This window comes from Channa argus, chromosome 5, assembly GCF_033026475.1.
Source record: "Channa argus isolate prfri chromosome 5, Channa argus male v1.0, whole genome shotgun sequence".
Taxonomy (NCBI): domain Eukaryota; kingdom Metazoa; phylum Chordata; class Actinopteri; order Anabantiformes; family Channidae; genus Channa; species Channa argus.
This window is the reverse complement of record NC_090201.1, coordinates 13,479,412-13,501,082: the sequence shown is the minus strand read 5'-3', so window position 1 is coordinate 13,501,082 and position 21,671 is coordinate 13,479,412. Positions and strand designations below refer to the sequence as shown.

The 21,671-nt window shown below is 39.5% G+C and overlaps 1 protein-coding gene and 1 long non-coding RNA gene across 3 annotated transcripts in view; one reads left to right on the top strand and one right to left on the bottom strand.

The window, feature by feature from the left end:
- LOC137127062 (zinc finger protein 385A-like) overlaps positions 1-21,671 on the bottom strand; it is a 30,285-nt gene extending 8,614 nt beyond the window's left edge. Inside the window, exons 1-3 of one of the 2 annotated variants that reach the window (XM_067503443.1) lie at positions 21,197-21,671; positions 8,240-8,385; positions 3,751-3,861 (exon numbers count right to left, since the gene is read on the bottom strand). In XM_067503443.1, the coding sequence (XP_067359544.1) occupies positions 3,751-3,861; positions 8,240-8,385; positions 21,197-21,209 (270 nt within the window). In that variant the 5' untranslated portion in view covers positions 21,210-21,671. Of the gene's footprint in view, positions 1-3,750; positions 3,862-8,239; positions 8,386-16,577; positions 17,418-21,196 lie in introns of those variants that run through there. The other variant, XM_067503444.1, reaches the window with a different exon arrangement.
- On the top strand, positions 10,342-17,520 carry LOC137127068 (uncharacterized). Its single transcript, XR_010914373.1, has 3 exons — positions 10,342-12,166; positions 12,312-12,468; positions 17,414-17,520. It is a non-coding gene; the product is annotated as an uncharacterized lncRNA (long non-coding RNA).

Sequence of the window (21,671 nt, the reverse complement as noted above, 5' to 3'; positions counted from 1 at the left end):
AGCACCTGCACAAGACTTTCGACAGGTACATGTTTCGGGATGTGCAGGGTGGGATGCCTCACTAAAGCAAACCAACCACTAAGACTTGTCTGGGATGCCTCTCTGAGCCTCAGGTATTAACTGGCAATGATAGTTACCCATATAGCCCACATCCTGATTGGTGATGACAGAATAGCAGATATAGCTCTGCCCGTGTAACCCAACTCCTGTGGCTGCTGCTCCCCAAGGCCTTGGAATGAGACAAGGAGATGAAGGCCCAAGACTTAACAAATGACAGCTACAACCTTGAAAGGGAGAAACACTCAACCACACTTTCTCATTGTGGGAATTCCCACATTTTATTGCTCTTTTTCTTTTTTTATTTCACTTTCTATAACTCTTTGTCTGGCTTTTGCTGCTTTCACTCTTTGACCTTTAGTGCTAGGTATTCAGAAATCAGCAAAGGTAAATTAAAGCATGAACATCTTTACAGGCTTGGAGGGGGCAGGATACAGCAAAAACAGTTGGCTGAAAAGAAATCGACACATCTGTACATTTGTATTAAGAGGAAAACTGAATCATAATAAAATATGAATGATGTTCAGTATAGTAGGTAAAATGTACTGAGAGAAAGTACAAAGAAGCTCAAGGAAAGGGGGAGACTAAGATGAATGAAGAGGCAGAGATGGGATTTAAGAGAGAGAGAGAAAATGGGAGCAATAAATGTCCCTAAAATCCCTTTTTTCTCAGAGCAGGGTGTGCTTTGATGTTTTATCTACAAATGGACAAAGGCACAGAAAGCAACCAAGTTTAGCAACCAGATCTGCTGTATAAGGTACAGGCAGCAGTGATAGGAAGAGTGGGGGGAAGCATAGGGAAAATGGTAAAGTATACCTTAGAGTGGGAGACAGAGAAACAAAATTGACAATGAAAAGGATGAGCAAACTAAGATGACAAGCAGACAGAAGCTATAAACGAAACATGGTTTGGTGTGGGCCAGAAAAGAACAAGAAAAAGAGGATTGAGAGGGGGTGGGGGTCCATTATGGTGCTGCAGTGGTGACGGTGGCTAATGCAGCACTGTGTGACGTCAGGCTTGCAGCAGAGCTGGGCTAAGCACTGGCAGGCTAATCTCTCCCCTGTGGCCTGAAATGAATTGCAGTGTTGTAATTACAGTTTTGTAACAGTAAGAAGCACCTGAAGATGCACTATCAATCTCTCTATCTTACGTATTTATAACAGGCCCTGCTGAAACATAAACAGGAAAGAAAATGTTCATGGCTCATGTTTGTCTTCCTTTGCATTGCTGTGCAACCCATACATCCTGGATAAGCCAATATAACCAGAACAATCCTTTATTATTAACAAATGTTCACCTTTCTTTGAAGTCAAGTCTCTCAGGTTACTGTGAAAAGTGCTGGAGAGCTGCAGCAGAGCAGATGCCATCATGATTCTGAACTTTGTTTTCATTTCTCCACTTCCTGTCACATTTATTTTGTAGCACCTCACCCGACTTCCTGTTACTAGTACTTTTGGTCTCTTTAGTCATGATTATTTTCTTCTGTTGGCCAGTTTATCTGTTTTGTTACTCTGTTCACACTGAACACTGTCCCAGGTTGTTCATCCCCTTTCCAGTTTTGAGTCAAACAGCACGCTGGACAAACAGGGGGCTTAGTATTAGACATCTCATTGGATAACAGAGATGTGACATGAGCCAGAGACAGTAGCTCAAAACTTTTTCAAACACGTACATTCCGTGGACCCCTAAGCAGAATGTAAAATCACTACCCATTCATGTAAACCATGTTCGTGAAGACCATGAGAGAACATGCAGGTCTGAGCATTGGGGATATAATTAAGCAGAACCTCACAGAGAGAACAGAGCACTGTGACACAAGTTTCGGATGACCTCCCTGTGTCCTTTACACCTACTACATTTAAAGTATAACTATGTAGCAATTCATCACTGGAATGCATGTACAGTATATTTTTAGCCAGGCTTGTTTAATTTCTGGCTTCTCTGATTTCTGCTCAGGTTAGGTTTAAGGTTACAGTGGTAGGTTGTTATCATCAGGACTATTTTTTTCTCCATGCAAAGAAAAACCGTATCAGATCATAAAAATATTCCACTGCACATATGCACTCACAAGTACAAAAACACTGGGAAAGGCTCAGTGCTATGCTCCTGGCACATCGGTTATTTCATTCAATATCTGGATTTTGGATGTTCGCATTATGAGTTATTTATTTTTGAAGTTCACGTTTTTGAAGTCAGTCCTCCTAAAGTTTCACCACTCTTGGTCTCGGATTTTAGTCCCTCTGGCTCATATTGGCTTACAGTACCAACATCTGTCAGGAGCTCAGTGGAGGAAATTTGCTCAGTCAGCTTTAAGGACAAGTTCTTGTTAGTGCAGTTCATCCTTCTGCTTCACCCTCTTACGTCTCCCAAAACTTCACTGGAGCAGACTTAAAGACCTCTGTTGTTAAACTCATTGTCTTCTACAGGTTTTTGAATTAGGTTTGTGCTGCTAACCAGTCAGGCAAGGTAAAATCCTGTGCATCATACACAGTGTTAGTATTTGATGCCCTGAGTAGATTGATTTAAAGTCTTAGTTGCACAGCTAGTATTGCATATTGTAGCTTTAAACAGAAAGCAAATTAAAATCTATTTATAATCATGTTCTGCCCTCTGGCATTCCCTCAAGACTTTGATACAGAAGTGTGAAAATTACATCAGTGTCTGTCTTGCTCCCCACAATCCTTTCTGGAGGGGCTTAAAATGGAGCTGACAAACTGTGAACCAAGTTTTTGACTGCTCCAGCTGTACAGTCAATCACCAACTAACATGGGGTCCAGCCAGCAAACTTTTTAAGACATGATTTAATGAGTGTGGAGAGCTGGTGTAGGGCTCAGGACCTCTAGGAAATGTCATAGGATCTTCTGAAGTTACATGAATTTCCTAACAGGTCTTCTTAAATCTCTAAGCTATGCACCCTCCTACTGTTGCTTTGCTTGCCAAGCTTTCTCTCGAACAACTCACTGTTATCGGTTTACAACGATAACAGGGGCAGAATTTCTTAGTTACTTATTTACACCTGTGGATCCTCAAGAAGTAAAATGCCAAATTTAGTAGTTCTTGGTTACTGCTGTGAGAACTAAACTAGTTAACTGGACATTGAGATAGGAACTACTTTGAGTCTTATTTTAATTTTAATAAAATAATCAGATTTGGTAAGCTGTATGACCAAATCAAATCTTTTATTCATGTTGTCTGTTTAGTTGGTCTCTGTTGCGTCTCCCTGACACTACAGACATGGACAAAAAAAACGAACACGAACACATAAGTCAACAATGCCAACCAGCCTAAACATTTCAAAGTTAAACAAAGGGAAACTACAACTCCTTTGTTTAAAGAACAGTCGATGTGAAATGTCTGAATCATCTTAATTCCACCATGAGATGCTGTGCACACGCAGTGGACTGTCTTCAGGCTGCTGTACAAAGATATGGGGATTTGAAGCATTTGAGCAACATTTTTTTTAAGGTTTCTTAACCACTCACTTTAGAATAAAGAAAAAAGTCACCCAAATGGAGGGGTATGAGTAGTTAATGTGTAATTATTTTTGGCCAGTAACAGAGGTGTAGAAAATTTTGACAATTGAAATTGCAGACATCCTCTGTAAGCAGAGGGTGTTTACTGTTTTAATGTCTGTACTGTTAAAGAATAATTCATTTTGAAAAAGACCAAAAGTATTTTTTAGGCTTTTTATACCTCTGAATTGAAGCGTATTTGGCATACGTTGCAGGAGATAATTGGTCGCTTTGTCTTCACCATAGGTGGCCCAAATGTGTGTGTCATCACAGCCTTCTGGACTGGGTCCATCTGAGAAGAGACAACCCAGAGGTCACATTAAAGATTCAGCAACACAGGAGAAACTCAGAGGGCTGTGTTTCTGTGATTCTCCTAACTGCAGTACACAGCTGAGTAAGGTCTGAAAGCAAAAAGTGCAGGTGAATGACAGTGTGAGCAACTGAAAGAGAAGAAAGCTGGGAGATAAGAAAAAGTGTAGAAGACTGAATTGAAGAGGAAGCAGTGATTGATGTGGACAGGAGAGTGTGTGTTTTCTCAGCAGCATCTGCTGCTGCTGTCTGTGCCTGAGTTCTTGGGTGCTGTTCAAACACATTAATTCATGCTGGGGTTAGATGTACCTAATTACAGACTCTCTCTCTTCATAAATGTGTACTTTGTTTTGTTTTTTGCAACACAAAACCTCCTCTTTTGAAAGATCAGACTACAGTATTACACAGGATAATAGAAAGGCTGCCTGTTTTTGGTAGATTATTAGATGTATTTTACAAACAATTTTACCCTGCTAACATTAAGTCATTAGGTTGTAACAGGAAACATAGAGTTGTGGAGGTAAATAACAGAAGCATAATCATGTCATTACAGAGGTATAATTACTGGCATTAGACATATGCAGTCCAATTCCTATCCTGTTAGGTGATTCACAATAGTATTCAAAGGAAGAAGTAATTCAGGTTTAACATATATTTTAAAAGTTACAAATTATCATACCAGATCTTCTAAATATATATCAGCCACAGAAATGCACCATAATCCTCTAATGACATGTTTACTACCTTGTTTTTCGATGACTCTATTGAACTCATGTGAGCTCTCTGACCCATTGGCAGGGTTCAGCAGTCACAGAGCTGGGTGTTGCCCTCATTAAACTGCCAAAAGAAAACTGGGGTTTTTCTCAGCCTCTCATCTCCTGTTCAGACTGTGAACACATGCTGCCAAATGAGAGACTCTCAAGCTCCAGGCACCAGGGGAAAAGGTATAATTGGTTTAAAAGTTAAATCCTGTTGGAATCCATTGTTAAAAATATTTATAGACTTGAGCCTGTTTTTTTTTTTATTCCTAACTCATATCTCCAATTTACTTTTCTTGTTCTGAGTTTTTTTTACATGGAGACCTGAAACCTTTGCAAAATAGTTTGTTTAAACCTGTACATTTGTTTCTGTGCCAGCATCATCTGTGAGTGACATAACAGTTTTTGGGTTGTGAGTGTGTATCTGAGTAACATATTGTCAGTATGTTACTCAGTGAATGCCAACAAATTAGAACAAGAAAAACAAGAATCACTCTCCATACCACCATCTCTAACTAGTGGATGTTATGGACGATGATGAACTTACTTTCTCTCCCTATCATTGACCACCTATTCCCTTCTATATCTCCATACATCTGTTTCTACTGTTTTAACATTATTAACCTAATAGGCCACTTTTGCCCTCCCTTTCCCTCCCTTAAACAGTAGAGCCTTTATTACATCAGTAATGATTTACAGCATCTACCTTTATTTACTGTTTTATTTTTTTATATTTCTGTCAGAATTGTTTTTTATTTCACAAAAATTGTAATCTTGAGCTCAGTACAGATTGTTTTGGAAATGCATGCATGTTTTACTACTACAGATTTCTTTCTAAATTTCATCCATGACGCTGAATTATGTTACAGCTGTTGCAGCTGTGAGCATTTTGAATCAGTATACAATGTTTACAGATGTAAACATTCAAAGTGTCGGTCTCGGGCATGTATATTGGTCACATATATGGCGGATGCTCATCTTTGATGCCGCGGAATGAAATATGATTATAGTATATGTCATCTGTAGGTGGCGCTTAGCTTACACTCATAATTACTGCATCCTAGTGCACAGGCATATCATAGTCTCTATTATAATGTACTGTACCAGTAGTACTGCACTTTTACACCAACAAGGCACTGGAGTAGAAAATTTATACAGTATAATATTCAAGAGCCATGAGAACTACAAACATTTCCTAAAAATAAAGTTTCATGGTCACTAAATATGTTGGCAATCTGACTTTATCTAGTTAACTCACAGACAATTGCTACTTAGACATGATGCTGTTTTTTTCACTGTGAAGGTCTTTTATATGGGAGAATCGAGTTCAACTCTCAGTAACAAGTTTTGTTCTCAGTAATCAAGAGCTCTGGCTGCAGAGTGCACAAAGGTTTAGCTTCTTGTTTACTGTGTTTTTTCTTTTCTTTGAAAGCTTCCCCCATAATGAAAAAAAATGAGGCTTTGGTTGTACCATTGTTTCACATCAATCTGATGCTGTTAAGTTTAAATAATATATGTGTCATTTTTAATTTAGGTAAAAATTGGCTTTACGTGGGAATCACTGTACCTGGCTGGCATTTTCAATCTTCATCAGTCAGGTTAAACTTATTTTGATAATGCACGAAATTCAGCTGGATGAGACTGGGTAGATTCAGTAATTATTTTCCAACCCATAGAAAAAAATAACAAAGGACAAAGGCAAAATTGATTTGAAAATGTGGATTGTTTTAACAATGGTTTGCACTTATAATTATCATGAGCAACAAAAAAGTAATGAGAAAATAGATGACAAACCCTGCCTCATGGGAATCACCTAACAGTTTATAGCAGTGGTACACCAGGTAAATGATTAGACTGTATGGTTACAATAATGGGAGGAGAGCAAATAAAATGTATTTGGTGAAACCCGTATCTCTGATATTAAAGGGCTGTGTGCTGCCTAGTTGCCACTACACTAGTGTTATTCACTTTTCTATACATGTCTGTAGTGATGTCTCCCCATTTATTACGAAATTTGCAGTGGGGTATAATTCAAACATCAAATGTTCCCAACGAAATTATTTTACCTTTTGCAGTTTAGTTGTTCAGGAACATTTTAGGAGACAGGGTGACTGAACATGTATAAAAAAGCAATGTAATCTCATTATGACCCATCTTAGAGAGACAGAGACATCATCTGACAACATGTCAACACTAACACAGGGTTATGAGTGCAGCTGTGTGGTAGTTTAGATTTATAACTAGTGTTCACCAAGAAGCTTCATGCATCCACAGAAAGCAAGAATCAGAATTGTGAACTGGAGATGAGGATGAGACTTTGCGATGCATGGTGGCTGAAAGAAAAACTGTAGGTTGGATTTTATGAGCCTGCTTCAGAGTTAAAACACTGCATTCCCGATACAGATGCCTAAATCTGTTCCAGTTACTGCAGTGTCAGAGGAGCTGGACTGGATCACACTGCAGTAAATACCTGTTACATATACAATAACAAGCATGTTCTTTATTTAGATTTATTTAGGTGTATCTTAAATACAAAATAGCTTTTTTTAACGCATGAGAGATTGAGTTTTATTTTTACTTTATCTTCATTTTTACAACTCCGGAGAAATATTAGGCCTGTTTGCACTCTGCAGCTCATATGGACGTTTTTCTATATCAACAAAAAAACTACTGGACACAAAATTGTATCTATAGTAATAAGAACATCTTCTAACAAATAACTTAGGAAAGAAAAAGTCCTAATCCTTTGCTTATTCCAGCTTACTGCATGAGTCAATGAAAAAACATGGCATCTTCTGTTTAATCTACAGAATGTTCAATGTGTAGAATTTACTGTGCCTGTGAACGCGGTAATAAAAACTGTCTAGAAAACTCACAGAACTCCACACTCCATAGAACAGTTTTCCCCAAACTGCAACAGATATTAACTGTGGCTGAGACAGTAGTTACAACAGTCAGGTGTTTATATCGGTTTGCCCTTATCCATGTTTTTTCAGTCCCTGCAGCCTATAAAGACAAGCAGGCAAAGTGTGGTTGTCGTGCTTGTCTCATGCCAAGTTGCAGCCTTCCATCACTGGTTGAATTTTTTAATTTTGATGATTTGAATCAAGGTGAGCTGCTATTTGTGTTCGCACTTCATGTCCTTGTTGAAGCAGGATAAATTGTAGACTTGTGAGGGTCTTTTTGCCTGAGTGCATGTAAATGAGCTGAACTCTAACGTGTGTGGTGCATGTGCGTCCCTGCTTGTCGCCAAACTGACCTTCACATGAAACCCAATCTAGAAATGAGGAGTCACAGAAAATGCTGACTGTAGTGAACACAGACTGTGCCTCTTATTCAGCCCATTAGCTGTAACTCATTTTATTGCAGTAAAACACTTGCCTGGGCATTTTCTCAATTATGCTGAAACTCACCCTGCTGAATAAAAGTTAACAGAGTTCACGTAATCATTTTGAATTATATAGCATAAACTCTCAGCATTTTATCACTTGTCTTCAGTGAACACTCCTAAGCCACAACTAAATACCAGATTTTCTGTTAAGTGAAACAAATCCTAGACACATGTGTAATTATTCTTGTGTGCAGGTGCTAGTGCGTACTCACTGTGTTAAAGTTGTGGAAAAGGTTGATGCTGGCTGGGTGAGGGGACTCCAGGGGGAACTGGAGGAAAGCTTTCATGTCCAGCGTGGGTGGGATGACAGGTGGGCTCCTGAGGAAGGCAGGGACTGGCCCCGGTCGGCTCACACTTCCTGTGGTAGATCCACAAACAGTTACATAAGATACTGAAGATGAAAATCTGCAGATTTCTAGCAATAATATTTCCTTAAAGGGATAGTTGGAAGTTTTGGGATGTATGATTTTAATGCTGAATGTTTAAATAAGTGAGTTAAAATAAGTTTCTCAGCACATACATCTACAAACTATAACATACACCGTTAAAGCATAACGTTAGACCACCTGCAATTTAATGCAATCCAATACAGCAGCTCTGCCATGAATTCTACTTTTACAATGTTTTAATTTCTCAGTTTTGAGATTGAAATTGTCAGAAAAGTGATAATTCTAATATGTTTTTATTATTGAGGTCAAAGTTGTTAGTGGAGTCATACTAAGGAGCATTATAAGAAGAGGTGGTTCAAATATTTTCAAAACCTATTTCAAATCAATGAGGTGGCCCAAATGTTAGAAACTAATTAGCTGCTAGAAGTAGATTCATATTTATTGTACAAACAAGTATTACAGCTAAATCTGAGCAAGAAACCTTAAAAAGGAATTCCCCCCCCCCCAAAAAAACAAATTATTTAAAGCCCATCTAAACCTCATTTTCTGTCATGTTAATGTACTGGGCCCCACTATCACCCACACCTCTCTCCTTCTCTGCTGAGCTGCTACTTTTCTCTCAGTAGTAGAAGTAGTGAATGCCTGCACTTGAGCAGTCCTATATGATGGGCAGGAGAACTAAGCTCCTTAAGCGTCACAGCTGGGGTGCTGCAGATATCCACTTTTTCTCCATCTCTCCCTCTGCCTTTCTCACCAAGCTATCACCAAGCTTTTCTATCCTTATTTCATGGTCTCTTATTCTCTCTACCTGCCTCTGTATACCTCATCTATGCTTTCTCTGATTCAAGCACCACTTCTTATAGTTGATTTTTTCCTCCTCCACGTCATCGTCATCCTCTTTATGTTTCACTCTCTACATTCCACTTCCTCTTTTTCCTCATTGTCATCCTCTTTTTTTTCACTCCCCCACTTGACTTCTGCTTCCCAGTGTTATTGTTACCTTTAGCGTAAAGCCAGCGCAGGGCTTCAGGCCCAATCTGGCTACGCAGAGAGAATTTCTATAATCTTTTCTCCTGAGAATCTATGCTATCATTGCTATTTACTGCCTTTGCTTTGTGGTAATTGCTTAGCAATGTTATTAGAAGTGAAAAGAAAGGCTGGTCACTAGTCAAAATGGTGTAAAGAAAGTCCTACTTTGGTAAGAGCAGAGGAGCTTCCTTTCACTGAGAAGAGGAGATGCAAAGAATGTGGTGTCAGGATCAGAAATAGACCGATCTCTTCCTAGTCTCTCCTCCTAGCATTCCTCTGGACTGTTTTAGTCCTTGTGAAGCTCTGGCAGCTGAAGCTCAGCTGTAGCTATTGTCATTTGAGTGTGGCTTATTTTGCATGTTGTGCATGAGGAAGGAATATGTTTAGAAGGTGGGAGGAGAAATAAAAAGTGGTTGCAATTTAAATGTCAGTCTATTATTCCCATAGCTCCCTTGACCACCATTATCACGTCTTGAATCCCACTACAGCAAACATCACACAAAGTGATAAAATAGTGGTAATGAACCTTAGTTCACTCCAGCATTTAAAAATGAAGGCATGAGTGAAATGACAACTCCAGGATAAGGAAGTTCAAGTTTTAAAATGTTTGTGGGAATGACTGTGCAGCTCATTTATGTGTTTTTATTAGTTATTTGGCCAGAAATGTAGGTCAGAGAGATAAACTACCATATGTGAAAAAAATAATGATTTAATTGTTGGGCTGGGCCTTGGTATTTGATATTTGTGGGATTTGTTGACTATATACAAAATACAAATCAGACATTTTCTTTAACCTTCCTAAAAGTCAAGCTTAAAGTGGAAAAGTGCTTTCGATGTAATTAAACATATGACTTGAAAACAGGCTTAGTCTCAGCTATAAGGATTTGGTGAGAATCCTTATAGCTGAGACTTATAGCTGCAGTAACTAGACTGCTTATAGCTGCAGTCTAGTTACAAACACAATCGATGTATTTAAAGCTGACACCCATTATTTTCAGTTTCATATTCTGCACTATTCCACGACAGTGTCAGTGTAGCAGCTGTACCAGTATCCCCTGACCTAGCCTCCATTCTGAGTGATTTACAATGACATCAGATAAGTGAACGCGACGACTCCTCAACAGCGACCATGGAGGGAAAGAGAGCATTGATTGGACACATTCTGAGTTAAAGTGTTAAAGTGCTGCCAAAGTCCATAAATCCAGGCCTCACCATCTATTGCTTCTTCTCTCTACTGAAATGAACAGACAGCTCCGTCTCACCCAACCCCCTCATCTTGCAGACTTTTTTTCTAATGCAAATGTTTGGGTGAGAAAAAGATCAATGCCTGTGTAATAGCTTATTGAATTTTTGTGTAGATTGTGAGCAAGAGGTAGTGGAACAGAAATGAAGAGACACAGGGAAAAAAAAGAAAAATAACCATACGCAGAATCTTATCATCACAGTAGATTTCACAAATCGGGACGTGTGTACACACAGGTATGCACACAGCAATATGCTGTGACTAAGGCCTCGCAAATTGGCAATTCATTTAGCCAATTTAGATTAAATGATCACAGAGGTAATGTCAATGTCAGTGACGTTGCTGAAGCCTCTCAGTATTCCCTGCCTGCCTCTATCTTTGTGCTTCATGCTGGGGGCAGGAGGGACAGGGACAAGAGACTGGTTGACAAGCTGTCTGCCAGCATGATCTCTGACGAGTGGCAAAAAATGCAGCAGGATTCCACCAAAAAAAGGGAAATAGACTTAAAAGACAGCAGAAATGCAGCCACCTTTAGTTCTAGGCTCCTCAGCTACACACACTGTGCTAGCCGCCTCTCATCTCCACCTAAATGGGTTGCGGGGCAAAGATGGCTCTGAAATGAGCTTCTGTATCTGGTCTCCTTTGCCAAACACCCCCCATTATTAGTAGAGTAGAGAGGGACAGGTAAATGGCAACACAAAAGCAGTGAATCGACTTTCTCCTTTTTTGCCATTATCGCTGGTTTGTGTACAAGGCAATGTGAAAAAGAAACAGCGTCATGTTGATCCAGCAGTTGGTGGTTGATGATGAGCATTTGTTAATGACACCACTGTTTATTTATAAGTCCTGTTGTTGTTTTGAGGTAGCAGCGCTGAGCTTTTGGCTGCCACATCATCATATTTCTGTAAATTTTGAAAATCATTTGTTTCTGTACAGTTCTCTCATGTAATGCAAGGGTCTAGTGTTAACGTTGTCGTGCTTGCAGGATGAAGATGGCTCTGTCTTAGTGTCGCATACCGCTGCTGTGAAGGACTGAGCATGAAATCCAATTTACTGCAGCTCAGCTTACCCTCAAGTCAAAGCAACTATTTCACCCTAAGCATGGAACTGATGACAATACACACTCACACACACACTCACACATAAACCTTTGTAGTTTGAATGAATTATCATCTAAAAGGAGTAACTTAAAGGCACAGCAATGATTAATGCTTTATTGGTCTGTCTGTGATCTGGACAGTTAAGAAAGGACACAGTGAAGAGGAGAGCTGAGTACTGCTGTACAGTTGATTTCAGGCTGCACTTTGTTTTAATGATAGATGCTCTGCACCCCAGTGGCCAGGCTTAAATGCCAGCTCCCAGAGAGCTCTCAGAAGTCCTCTTTCACTGGAAATGTGTTTGTGTGTCTGTTTTTATGCTTTGCTCTTGAGATCAGCCAGTCCTTGTGCAGCTCCACTCTCTGATTTTATGCAGGATTTGTAAGTAATCAAGACTTTCGTTTTCTCCGACAGATTTTGCAGTGCTCCCATTAAAATGATTATGTAATAATTGTAATCCATTGCTTTGTTTGGACTTTTCCTGACCAAAATGTTATCATTATCAATTCTGTATGTCTTTCTGTAGCATCTGATAATGCGACATCATTAAACCCTCCCATAATAGGCAAGGAATATAAAAAAAAAGGAGGTTGAGCGAGGAAAAGAGGTCTGGATGAGGAGGGGAGATTAGGTGGAATAAGAGGAAAACACTGGAGGAGCAGGAGGAAGCTGCATGTTTTGAGGTGAGTCCAAGGTGACCAGAGGAGGTAAAGAGCCCTGTTAACCTGCAGGTTAATGTACAGAAGAAATACCATCTGCTACCTGAAGGAAGCAGTTAGATTCAACACTGCTAAGCTACAGCTCATGAGATATTGAGTGATATACGGTGGTGAATGCAGCCAAGTCAGTACAGCTGCATTTAATTGGCTCTCAAATGCAAAATGATATACACATATGAATAGTTTCTTTTTGTCTACAGGGGTTGTCGACATGTCACGTCTTTATTTCAGCATATGAAAGATTCGTGAGGCTTAAAGTTTGGTAAAGCTACTGTATATTGTAGTCACAATAGACACAAATCTGATGGTCAATAATTATAACATATTGTACTGCAATTTCCCTTTAAGCCATAGAATGAGTAGAGAGGATGTGATTGTAACAGTATATTTTTGAAGAATATCATTATCATCCCGCTGTGCCTTTGTTCTCTGGGTGGTTGTGTGAAAGATAACATGCTGGATCCTAAAGAGCTTACTTTTATAATGGATTGTGAGCATCTGCCTACCCTGTAGCTCCTCTCAGACTTCAGCTCTACAGGGACGTGTTGGAACATCCTGAACCTGGCTGCTAACTTTCTCTTTCATCACACTGCGGTCATGATGAAGAACAGTTTGAGGCAAATTCAGAGCTCTACAGCCCGCAACGAAGCAGAGCAAAATGAGGGCCATTGAGAGATTTACCGTGTCAACATGACCGCCAGCCCTGCCCCACATTATCATTTTGTTTGTCAAACCATTTACACATCTGCTGGGACTTGGAAAAGCTCACTACTACAGATACAGACCTATACAAAGCTGAAAATGTAAAGTACACAAGCGAGCACAAAAACACAAAAGCATGAGTAAATGAGTGAACGCACAAATACACAACAATGACATTTAACAAACAGGAGCCAGGTGTATCTTATCAGGACAAAACATAGAGGACGCTGTTAGGCAATAATACTTGATCCTTAATAAACTGAAAAAAAGTCAGTATGTATTCACCCAAACTTACACGATGCTCTTGCCAATTTTGGCATCTGAAATCAGTAAATGACAGACAAATGTGATTTGTGCTGAGCTTTCAATGCTCACTCACTGTATAGTCAGTGAGTCTTCCAAATCAAATGACAAGTCTGTCTTTGATGCTGGCTTCAAAAACACCATCTCCTAATCAGCTGGATGATATTATCAAAATTCTTAAATACTGTTGGACCATTACAGAAATTATTAATTTGATTTTGGGATCAAACTACACAGCATTCAATATTATTGTACGAAACAGAAGTCTTTGGGCCAGAATGAAATGTCCAGACGTACGTCTTGCATTTTAGCATTTTAATATGCTAAACTAAATCTTCTAGCATTAAGCTCACTATTCCTAATTAGTATTCCTACAGTCTTAGATTTATACATTCTTGAAATAAATGTGCTGAAAATACTAGACTTCTTATAACCTTGATTAATAATACCTTACCATTTTTTAGAACTTGCATTTCCACCATACTGTAGATAACTGAAAACAAGTAGCAGTCATTTTTCTTTTGCTTATTGTTGTGTTTTGAGCAGCTCCTGTGTCCTATGGGTTTTTAACTGAGATATAACAAAAAACTTTCAGATTAGTTTCTTTGTTGTAACAATATGATGCTCAGTTGGTTGTCTCTTAAACAAGCTGTCTCATGACCCACGTGTGTTGGGCTGATGTTATGCAGAAATGTTAATAAAGACGTGGCTAACAAACTGGGTTATTCCTATGTTAGAGAAAGATGGTTACGGTTAACTATGAGTTGAGTTCTTGTGAGCAAAATGTGTCACGCCTTTATCACGAAAGTCTACTCTTTAAGAGGTTTGAGGTTCCTAAAAGCTAAGTCATGCCAAGTTTTCCATAACTCTTGACAGATGAGTGATAATACAAATTGTTCTTGCCAGATAAACCCTAAATACAACTCCTGTGGCATTTAAACAAACATGTGCTTTTTCATGTAAGCAGACACTTTATGTTGTAAGTTATGTAACCACAGACCTTCAGTGTTATTCGAGCTTCTTCTCTTTGCTTACCAGTCCTGGTTTTGTTCTGTGCAATCAGTTCAGGTTTCACAGATGTGTGAAATGTATGTCATTTTGTCAAACTTCCAGAGTGAAAGGCACATTTCTAAATGCCAGTACTGCATTACCTCGATTTAAAGGTCATGTTTTTTATCAGGGACTACATGCACCTGTGTATTTTTTTTCTGTGTGTGTGTTTATGTACAGCATTTATGTACTGTGGTGTGGGTGCACACACACAAACACACATACATTATCTTACATTAGTTGTCTGAACAATCATGGCGGACATGAACTTTTTGATAGTGCTGAGCGAGGTATTAGCATCAGACTAGAGGAAGGCTAAGCCTATCTTTTAATAAATAAAAAACTCAGACCAGTGGATCTGAAATATTCATCATAGAAATCGCACAGGATTTACTAAAGTATGCTTTACTCTGCTATGTATTGAGAGAGATGAGCCAGCTTCATCACATTTCCTCTATATTTCAGTGCTCATAATGTTTAAAATGGAAAGGTTTAGATATAAAGTTTTGTTGGTGAAGCACAGCAGGAAAAGAGAAGATTGGTCACTCTCCATGTTCATCCGTCCGTTTTTGTTTGTCAACACTGTCACAGCCCTTTCCTTTCATGCACACTATTTCGGTCTCTGTATGTACATCTCTATCTGCAGGAAGGCAACCTAATACAGGTTATAAAACGCCATCTCCCCAAGTTGTTGCCATGATCATGTGTCAGTTTGTAAAGTGTGCAATGCACACAACGTTTGCACCAGGAGACAGATTACCAGATGCTCAACCTCATGTTAAGATCATAGTAAGACTTAGGCAGGGGTAAAAATGTTATTAACACATACAGAGAACAAGGATGCTTAATCCAATTCAATAAAAGTAATCTTACGCACAATGTGAAAGTAAATGTTCTACATGACTGCGTCACATTGATCAAATTATCTAAATGCATCTTCTTTGGCAAATTCTAAAAACAGTATTCACTCATGTATTTTTTTTTTCACTGAACACATTCAACAGCTACTAGTTAATGTTGTGCAGTGACAAACATCGAGATATTTAATCTGGCTACACAAAGTAAAACAGAATTAGAAATTTGACCAAAGATATTTATACCGTCGAATCTCTGTGTACTCTCAACTAAACCCAAACCAACTTCGGTTGCAACATTTATTACTATAAAATTTTAACCAACACATTTGGAAAAAATTAGCAGATTTCACTGTATGAATGGCTTTATGATATCTTCTTTCTTGTTTGTACTCCTTTTAATATTTTGTATGAAAAATAGAGTAAATTTGGGTATGTAGACACAGTGAATAAGCTCAGGGAATGACTGAATGGAGGTAGACTCTTTAGTATTGTCTTCCACAGATATTTAAAAAAATGAACAAATAAATGATGTAAGCTGAGATGGTGCCTGACGTCATCATTATGCTTTATAGTGTAGCTCATTGGTGAGACTGGGGTTGTATTGATAAATTACATTGTGTTTTACATGAAGGTTTTGGCCTTTAGGCAGATTTCTGATCATATAACGCACTGATGTTGGACTACAGGCAAGTTTTCTAACATACAATGTGATGTATTTTGATATTCTTGGCATACTTTCTAACTTTTGTGAATTATTACTTTAGGGTGTATAACTGATTAGATCTTTTAGTGTCACAACAACTTCATCCTTAACTATTTTTGTACTGCCCTGTTTTGTATATTTGTGTATACAGATTCACTGAGTAATTTTAAACACTGTCTGGATATTTCTGTCTTCTCTATCTAGCATTAATTTAACTAAGAAGTTCTCATTTGAATAACTGCGATGACTGCTCCTGAAACTTAAGAAAAACAACACTGGCTCACACCAGTTCTTTAATCACGTATATCAAAGTAAAGAGATCTTGTGGAATGCATCTTACTTGGAGACAGCAGCCAAAAGTTTGTGACATGAGTGAACACACAGAAAAGAAATGTAATTATAAAACAAAAATGTCTATAAGAAAAAAGAGGGAGAAAAGCTTTCTAGAGCTGTCTTACCCAATATCATCCTGAATCCTTCCACTGTCAACTTCTCTTCCTCACGTTACCGTCCTGCTCAACTCTTCTTTTTTGATCAGCTACTGAGGAGACTTAAACCTTAAAACGCCCACCTTTCTGCCTGTTAAAGGTCAAATGTGGAAAAGACATCCAGCATCACAACCTTGACTTTGCATCCCTACAGTGTGCCACTTCTTCTGCTTGTCCACGTGAGATGCAGCTTCTCAGATCTTGTCACGGTGGCTTTTGTTTAGCCAGTTGTTGCCAGAGGACAGTCACAGCAGCAACGCTCACTGCAATACCACACGTACTCAATCTACTGCAAGAAAGCCTGTAATTTATTCACTGTTATATACTGAGTCTAGCAGAAGGAGCACCAATACAGCTGAAATGGAGGAACCTCTGCACCACAGCATGCCTCTCTCTCTCTCTCTCTCTCTCTCTCTCTCTCATATTTTGTATTTTGGGGTTGGGTATGAGCTAAAGGCACCTTGCATTTCTGAGCCATGATTGGTTGAAGGCTTGGCCAATGAAGGCAGTGGGAGCTGAGCGTTTTCTTGGGGTGTTTGAATCAGGAGGCAGAGTGATAACATTGCTGTCAATTCTGTTCTCCCTCTCTCTCTGTCACACTTTCTGTCCTTTTTACTATTGATGATTTTTTTCTCATGTCTCTCTTGTCTCACTTTATTCTTTACGTCATACACATTGACAGCATCTGCAACATCCACGTTAATGTCTGCCCTCCTGACACCCTCCCCCCTATAGAGGCTGGATATTTGCTCTGAACAGTCATACATTTGAAAATTGCTGACCGAGTTCGCACTGTGTCATTCCAGACAGCTGTGTGAACAGCACAAAAAGAAAGAGACTGACAGCTTGAGAGATTTGACGGAGCACCAAAGGGATGGAAGGAGAGACTGAGGTTAACACAGACTGACTCTGGGATGAAAGTGTAAGGGGGGAAGATGTGTTGAAACAGCAGAATGAAGGATGCTCACAGCTGTTTGACAGGCAGAGGCAGCGATTGCTGAATGAGCTCAAAAACTTACTACACTCACTTCCATAACATTTAACAGAATAATGTATTAAAGTGGAAAGCTGTGCTAATGTATTCAGTGTTATAACAAAAAATAAATACAACCCATGCATCAAATAATGCTTTGTGTCAGCCCGTGTGTGTGTGTGTGTGTGTGTGTGTGTGTGTGTGTGCGTATGTGTGTGTGTCTGTGAGATAAGGTTTCCTCATTAGTAGAGTCAGGCTGAATAATGCAAGCAGGTGTATTGTTGTGGCCAATGGGCCAGGTGCTAATGTGGCTGTCTGTGGATGGAGGGGCAGACACAGCATGACTTTAATGGATGTCACCATTGGAAACTGAAACCGGACCACTGGATTCAGGTGACACACCATCCTGCATGTGTGTCTGTTTGCATCTGTATGTCTTATGGGATGTACAGTATGGTAGAGCTTTAAGTTGTTCACTTACTGAGGCACTCACACAGAACATTCTCAGGGATTAAAGGGGTTTTATCAGGTTCAATAAAGTTCAATAAAATTAATTATTAATTGTATGTTCTTACTGTCAAAATGAACGCAAAACAAACTTCTGGCACTCACACGTGCCAAAGAATAAATTGCAGGAGTCTACAAATTAGATTCATCCACTGGCAGGTTTTTCCTCAAAGTCCATACTGTATGTTTTCTGTAGTTGCTTTAGTGTTTTTTAATTCATTTTAGAATAACATTACATACACTTATTTGTAGCATCAACAAATAATTAAATTTCTTCTATTACATCTTGTTAAAATACATTTTATTTGTAAAAAGAAATTTCCCTAACATGTATGTGTTTAGGTGATTAGTTTCATGGTTGCAGTGTAGTCAGTAGTTTTGCGTGTGCATGTGTGATTATATGCATCTGACCTCAACCATCCTATCACTGTTTCTGCCCCTGGAGGCCATAACTGTGTCGACAGGCTTGTTAAACTCTAAATTTAGACGTAACCGTTAGCAGTGAGTCCTGAGGAGTTCTGCCAGTGTTGGATGAATGATAAAACAGCCTAAAGCATGTGTTTAGACAGCCACTTACAGTACAGGTGGCCAACCAGGCAAAGATGAAGAGATGAGAGCAGCTCAGGAAAGACGTTTAACAAAGCTCACCATAGAGAAACCCTAGTGACTGGTAATATTATTATAATATAATGGTAATTCTTTACCATTATATTGATTTTAGTTATTCTACGGTTTGTGATTTGTGGTCAGAGAAAGTCTTAAAATGTCCTTGACAAAGTGACAAGCACAGTGTATCGGGGGAAGTCCAAGCACAGACCAGGGCAACTCTTTACTGCACTTCAGAGGTTAAAATAAGTAATGGTAGTATGGAGATCGAGAATGTTGGATTGGCACTGTACACAAATATACACACATGCACACACTGGACTAAACATAGATGTCTGTACAGCAAAGAGGTAGAAGGTTACAGTGCCTATATGTACATTAGCTTGGTTACATTAGACCTTAAATTAAAACTTTTCTCTGTTTAGTCAAATATCATATTTTTACTGGAAATAACAGTTTTCAGCCTTCAGTCATGTTCATAGGGAACACTTTGGCACTTTACCTTATAAACACACTGATGACCTAATTATTATAAAACTGAGATATCAGTGTAATTAGTTTTTTCTTCTTTTATTACCAGGAACATTTCTACATAAACCAATGAGAGTTTAACTCATTCATTTAGTAAACCTTGAATTAACAGACGTAAATTGGGACATAGCACACAGTTGAAGCTGACAATGCGTAATCATTTGAAATTTACGACATGTACCCACACACTGGAATTAGACCTCCCCTTGATGTCATTAGTGATGTTTAAACTGACTAGACTTAGAGGCATAGACTAGACTAGACTAGGCATAGAGGATGGAAATGGCTGTAGAGAACCCTTTCTTCTGGCAGGAACATAGGGCGACATATAATAGGGGAGGTAGAAGCACTCAGGTGGACTATGTCCTGTGTCGACTTTGTAATCTGAAGGAGATCAGTGAGTATTGGTAGGGGGGAATGTAGCCAGACACCACAGGATGGTGGTGTGTAAAATGACTCTGATGGTGAGGAAGATGAAGAGGACTAAGGCACAGCAGAGGACAAAGTAATGGAAGTTATAAAAGGAAGAATGTTGTGAAGTTTTCAGGGAGGAGTTGACTCAGGAGGTGCTGCCAGATGACTGGACCACGACAGCTAATGTGATCAGGGAGACAGGTAGGACTGTACTCAGTGTGTCATGAAAGAGGAAAGTGGACAAGATATGATGGTGGAACAACAAAGTTCAGGAGTGTACACAAAGAAAGAGGTTAGCTAAGAAGAAGTGGGACAGAGTGGTGCAGGACATGTATGAGAGCTGCAAGGCTGTGGTGAGGTCTGACAGAGGAGTTCAAGGTGGAGCTCTGAGATCGGCTCTGAGGCCCTTTTTGTTTGCTCTGGTGATGGACAGGCTGACAGATTAGGTTAGACTCTTCATGGATTATGATGTTTGCAGATGAGCAGAGGTTTGCTCTGGAAAGCAGAGGAATGTGTGTGAATGAGAGGGACACAAGTGGATCTGTGAGGTTACAGGGAGCAGAAATAAAGAAGCTACAGGACTTTAACGGTTCAGAGCAACGGAGAGTGTGGAAAAGAGGTGAAGAGGTGAGTGCAAGCAGGTTCGAACGGGTGGAGAAAAGTGTCAGGTGTGTTGTGTGATAAAAGACTATCAGCGAGAATGAAAGGAAAGGTGTTCAAGACGGTGGTGAAACCAGAGATGCTGTACAGCTTAGAGACAGTGGCACTGAAGAAAAGACAGGAGGCAGAGCTGGAGGTTGCAGAGCTTAAGATGTTGAGGTTCTCTTTCGGAGTGACGAGGATGGACAGTATCAGGAATGAGGACATCAGAGGGACAGCTTATGTTAGATGTGTTGGAGATAAAGTCAGAGAGGCCAGATTAAGGTGGCTTGGACATGTTCGGAGGAGAACATGTAAATATATTGCTAGAAGGATGCTGAGGTTGGAGCTGCGAGGCAGGAGCTCTAGAGGAAGACCAAAGAGAAGATTTATGGATGTAGTGAGAGAGGACATGAAGTTAGTTGGTGTGAGAGAAGAGGATGCAGAGGACAGAGTTAAATGGAGACACATGATTCGCTGTGGTGACCCCCTTTTCCGAAAGGAAAAGAAGAATAAGTTGCTTCATTCACATGCAAATCAAAATGAAATCAAAATTTAACTTTGCACATTGGTCATGATTTTACCTTTTACTGCTACGCACTTTTATCTTATTGCACTTTTAAAGGAGCAATTTAGCCATTAAATGCATTAATGCTGCTCCCTTTGTTTCATTTCTCCTGAGTTCTTCAATTATTCCTTTCATGCATTATACAGTACAATGATGCATGTTAAAGGTCAGGGGTCAGAAGCAGGTCAAAGTCTTGTCTGGAAGACTGTCACTGTCTCTTTATTTCTGCTCCAAACATTGCAGTATTGAGGGGATTCTGGCTTATCAGGTTCTTGTTTTTTTTAGGTATCAAAGGAGCTAGTCTCAGTGGTGGGTGGTATTGAGTTGTTGAGTAGTCAGTGATGGTCCTACCTGAACTCCACATTGGTCGCCTATGTACTTCACACGGGTTGGAGTGATCCAGATCCGCCGTTCAGTAGAGTCCAGAGGTCAGTGTGTTAGCCAGCATAAAGTAATGACGAGGTTGTCTTTGGAAACAAATGTATGCTCACATTACAAAGTTGAAATAAATAAAGAGGCACTCAGCAACATGAGTGCAGACCTTGCACCAGTCATCTGGAGAGTGTACAGGGAAATGATCGGTGCAGGCAGCCACATGCCCACTGTAGTAGTGTGTAGCTGCATCAAACACAGAGCATATTGATGTTCAGCTTCTTCCTCTTCTCTCTCTTTATCCTGATCTTCCCAGATTCATTGCAATCCTTCTCTGTGTTTCTCTGTATTTTCGCTAGGTTTTCCCTTCATGCTGTCACTGCTGTCTCTTTCCCAGGAGCAAAAAAAAAAGAAAAAAAAAAAAAAAGAAAAACAAGAGTGTGAGATTCCAGGG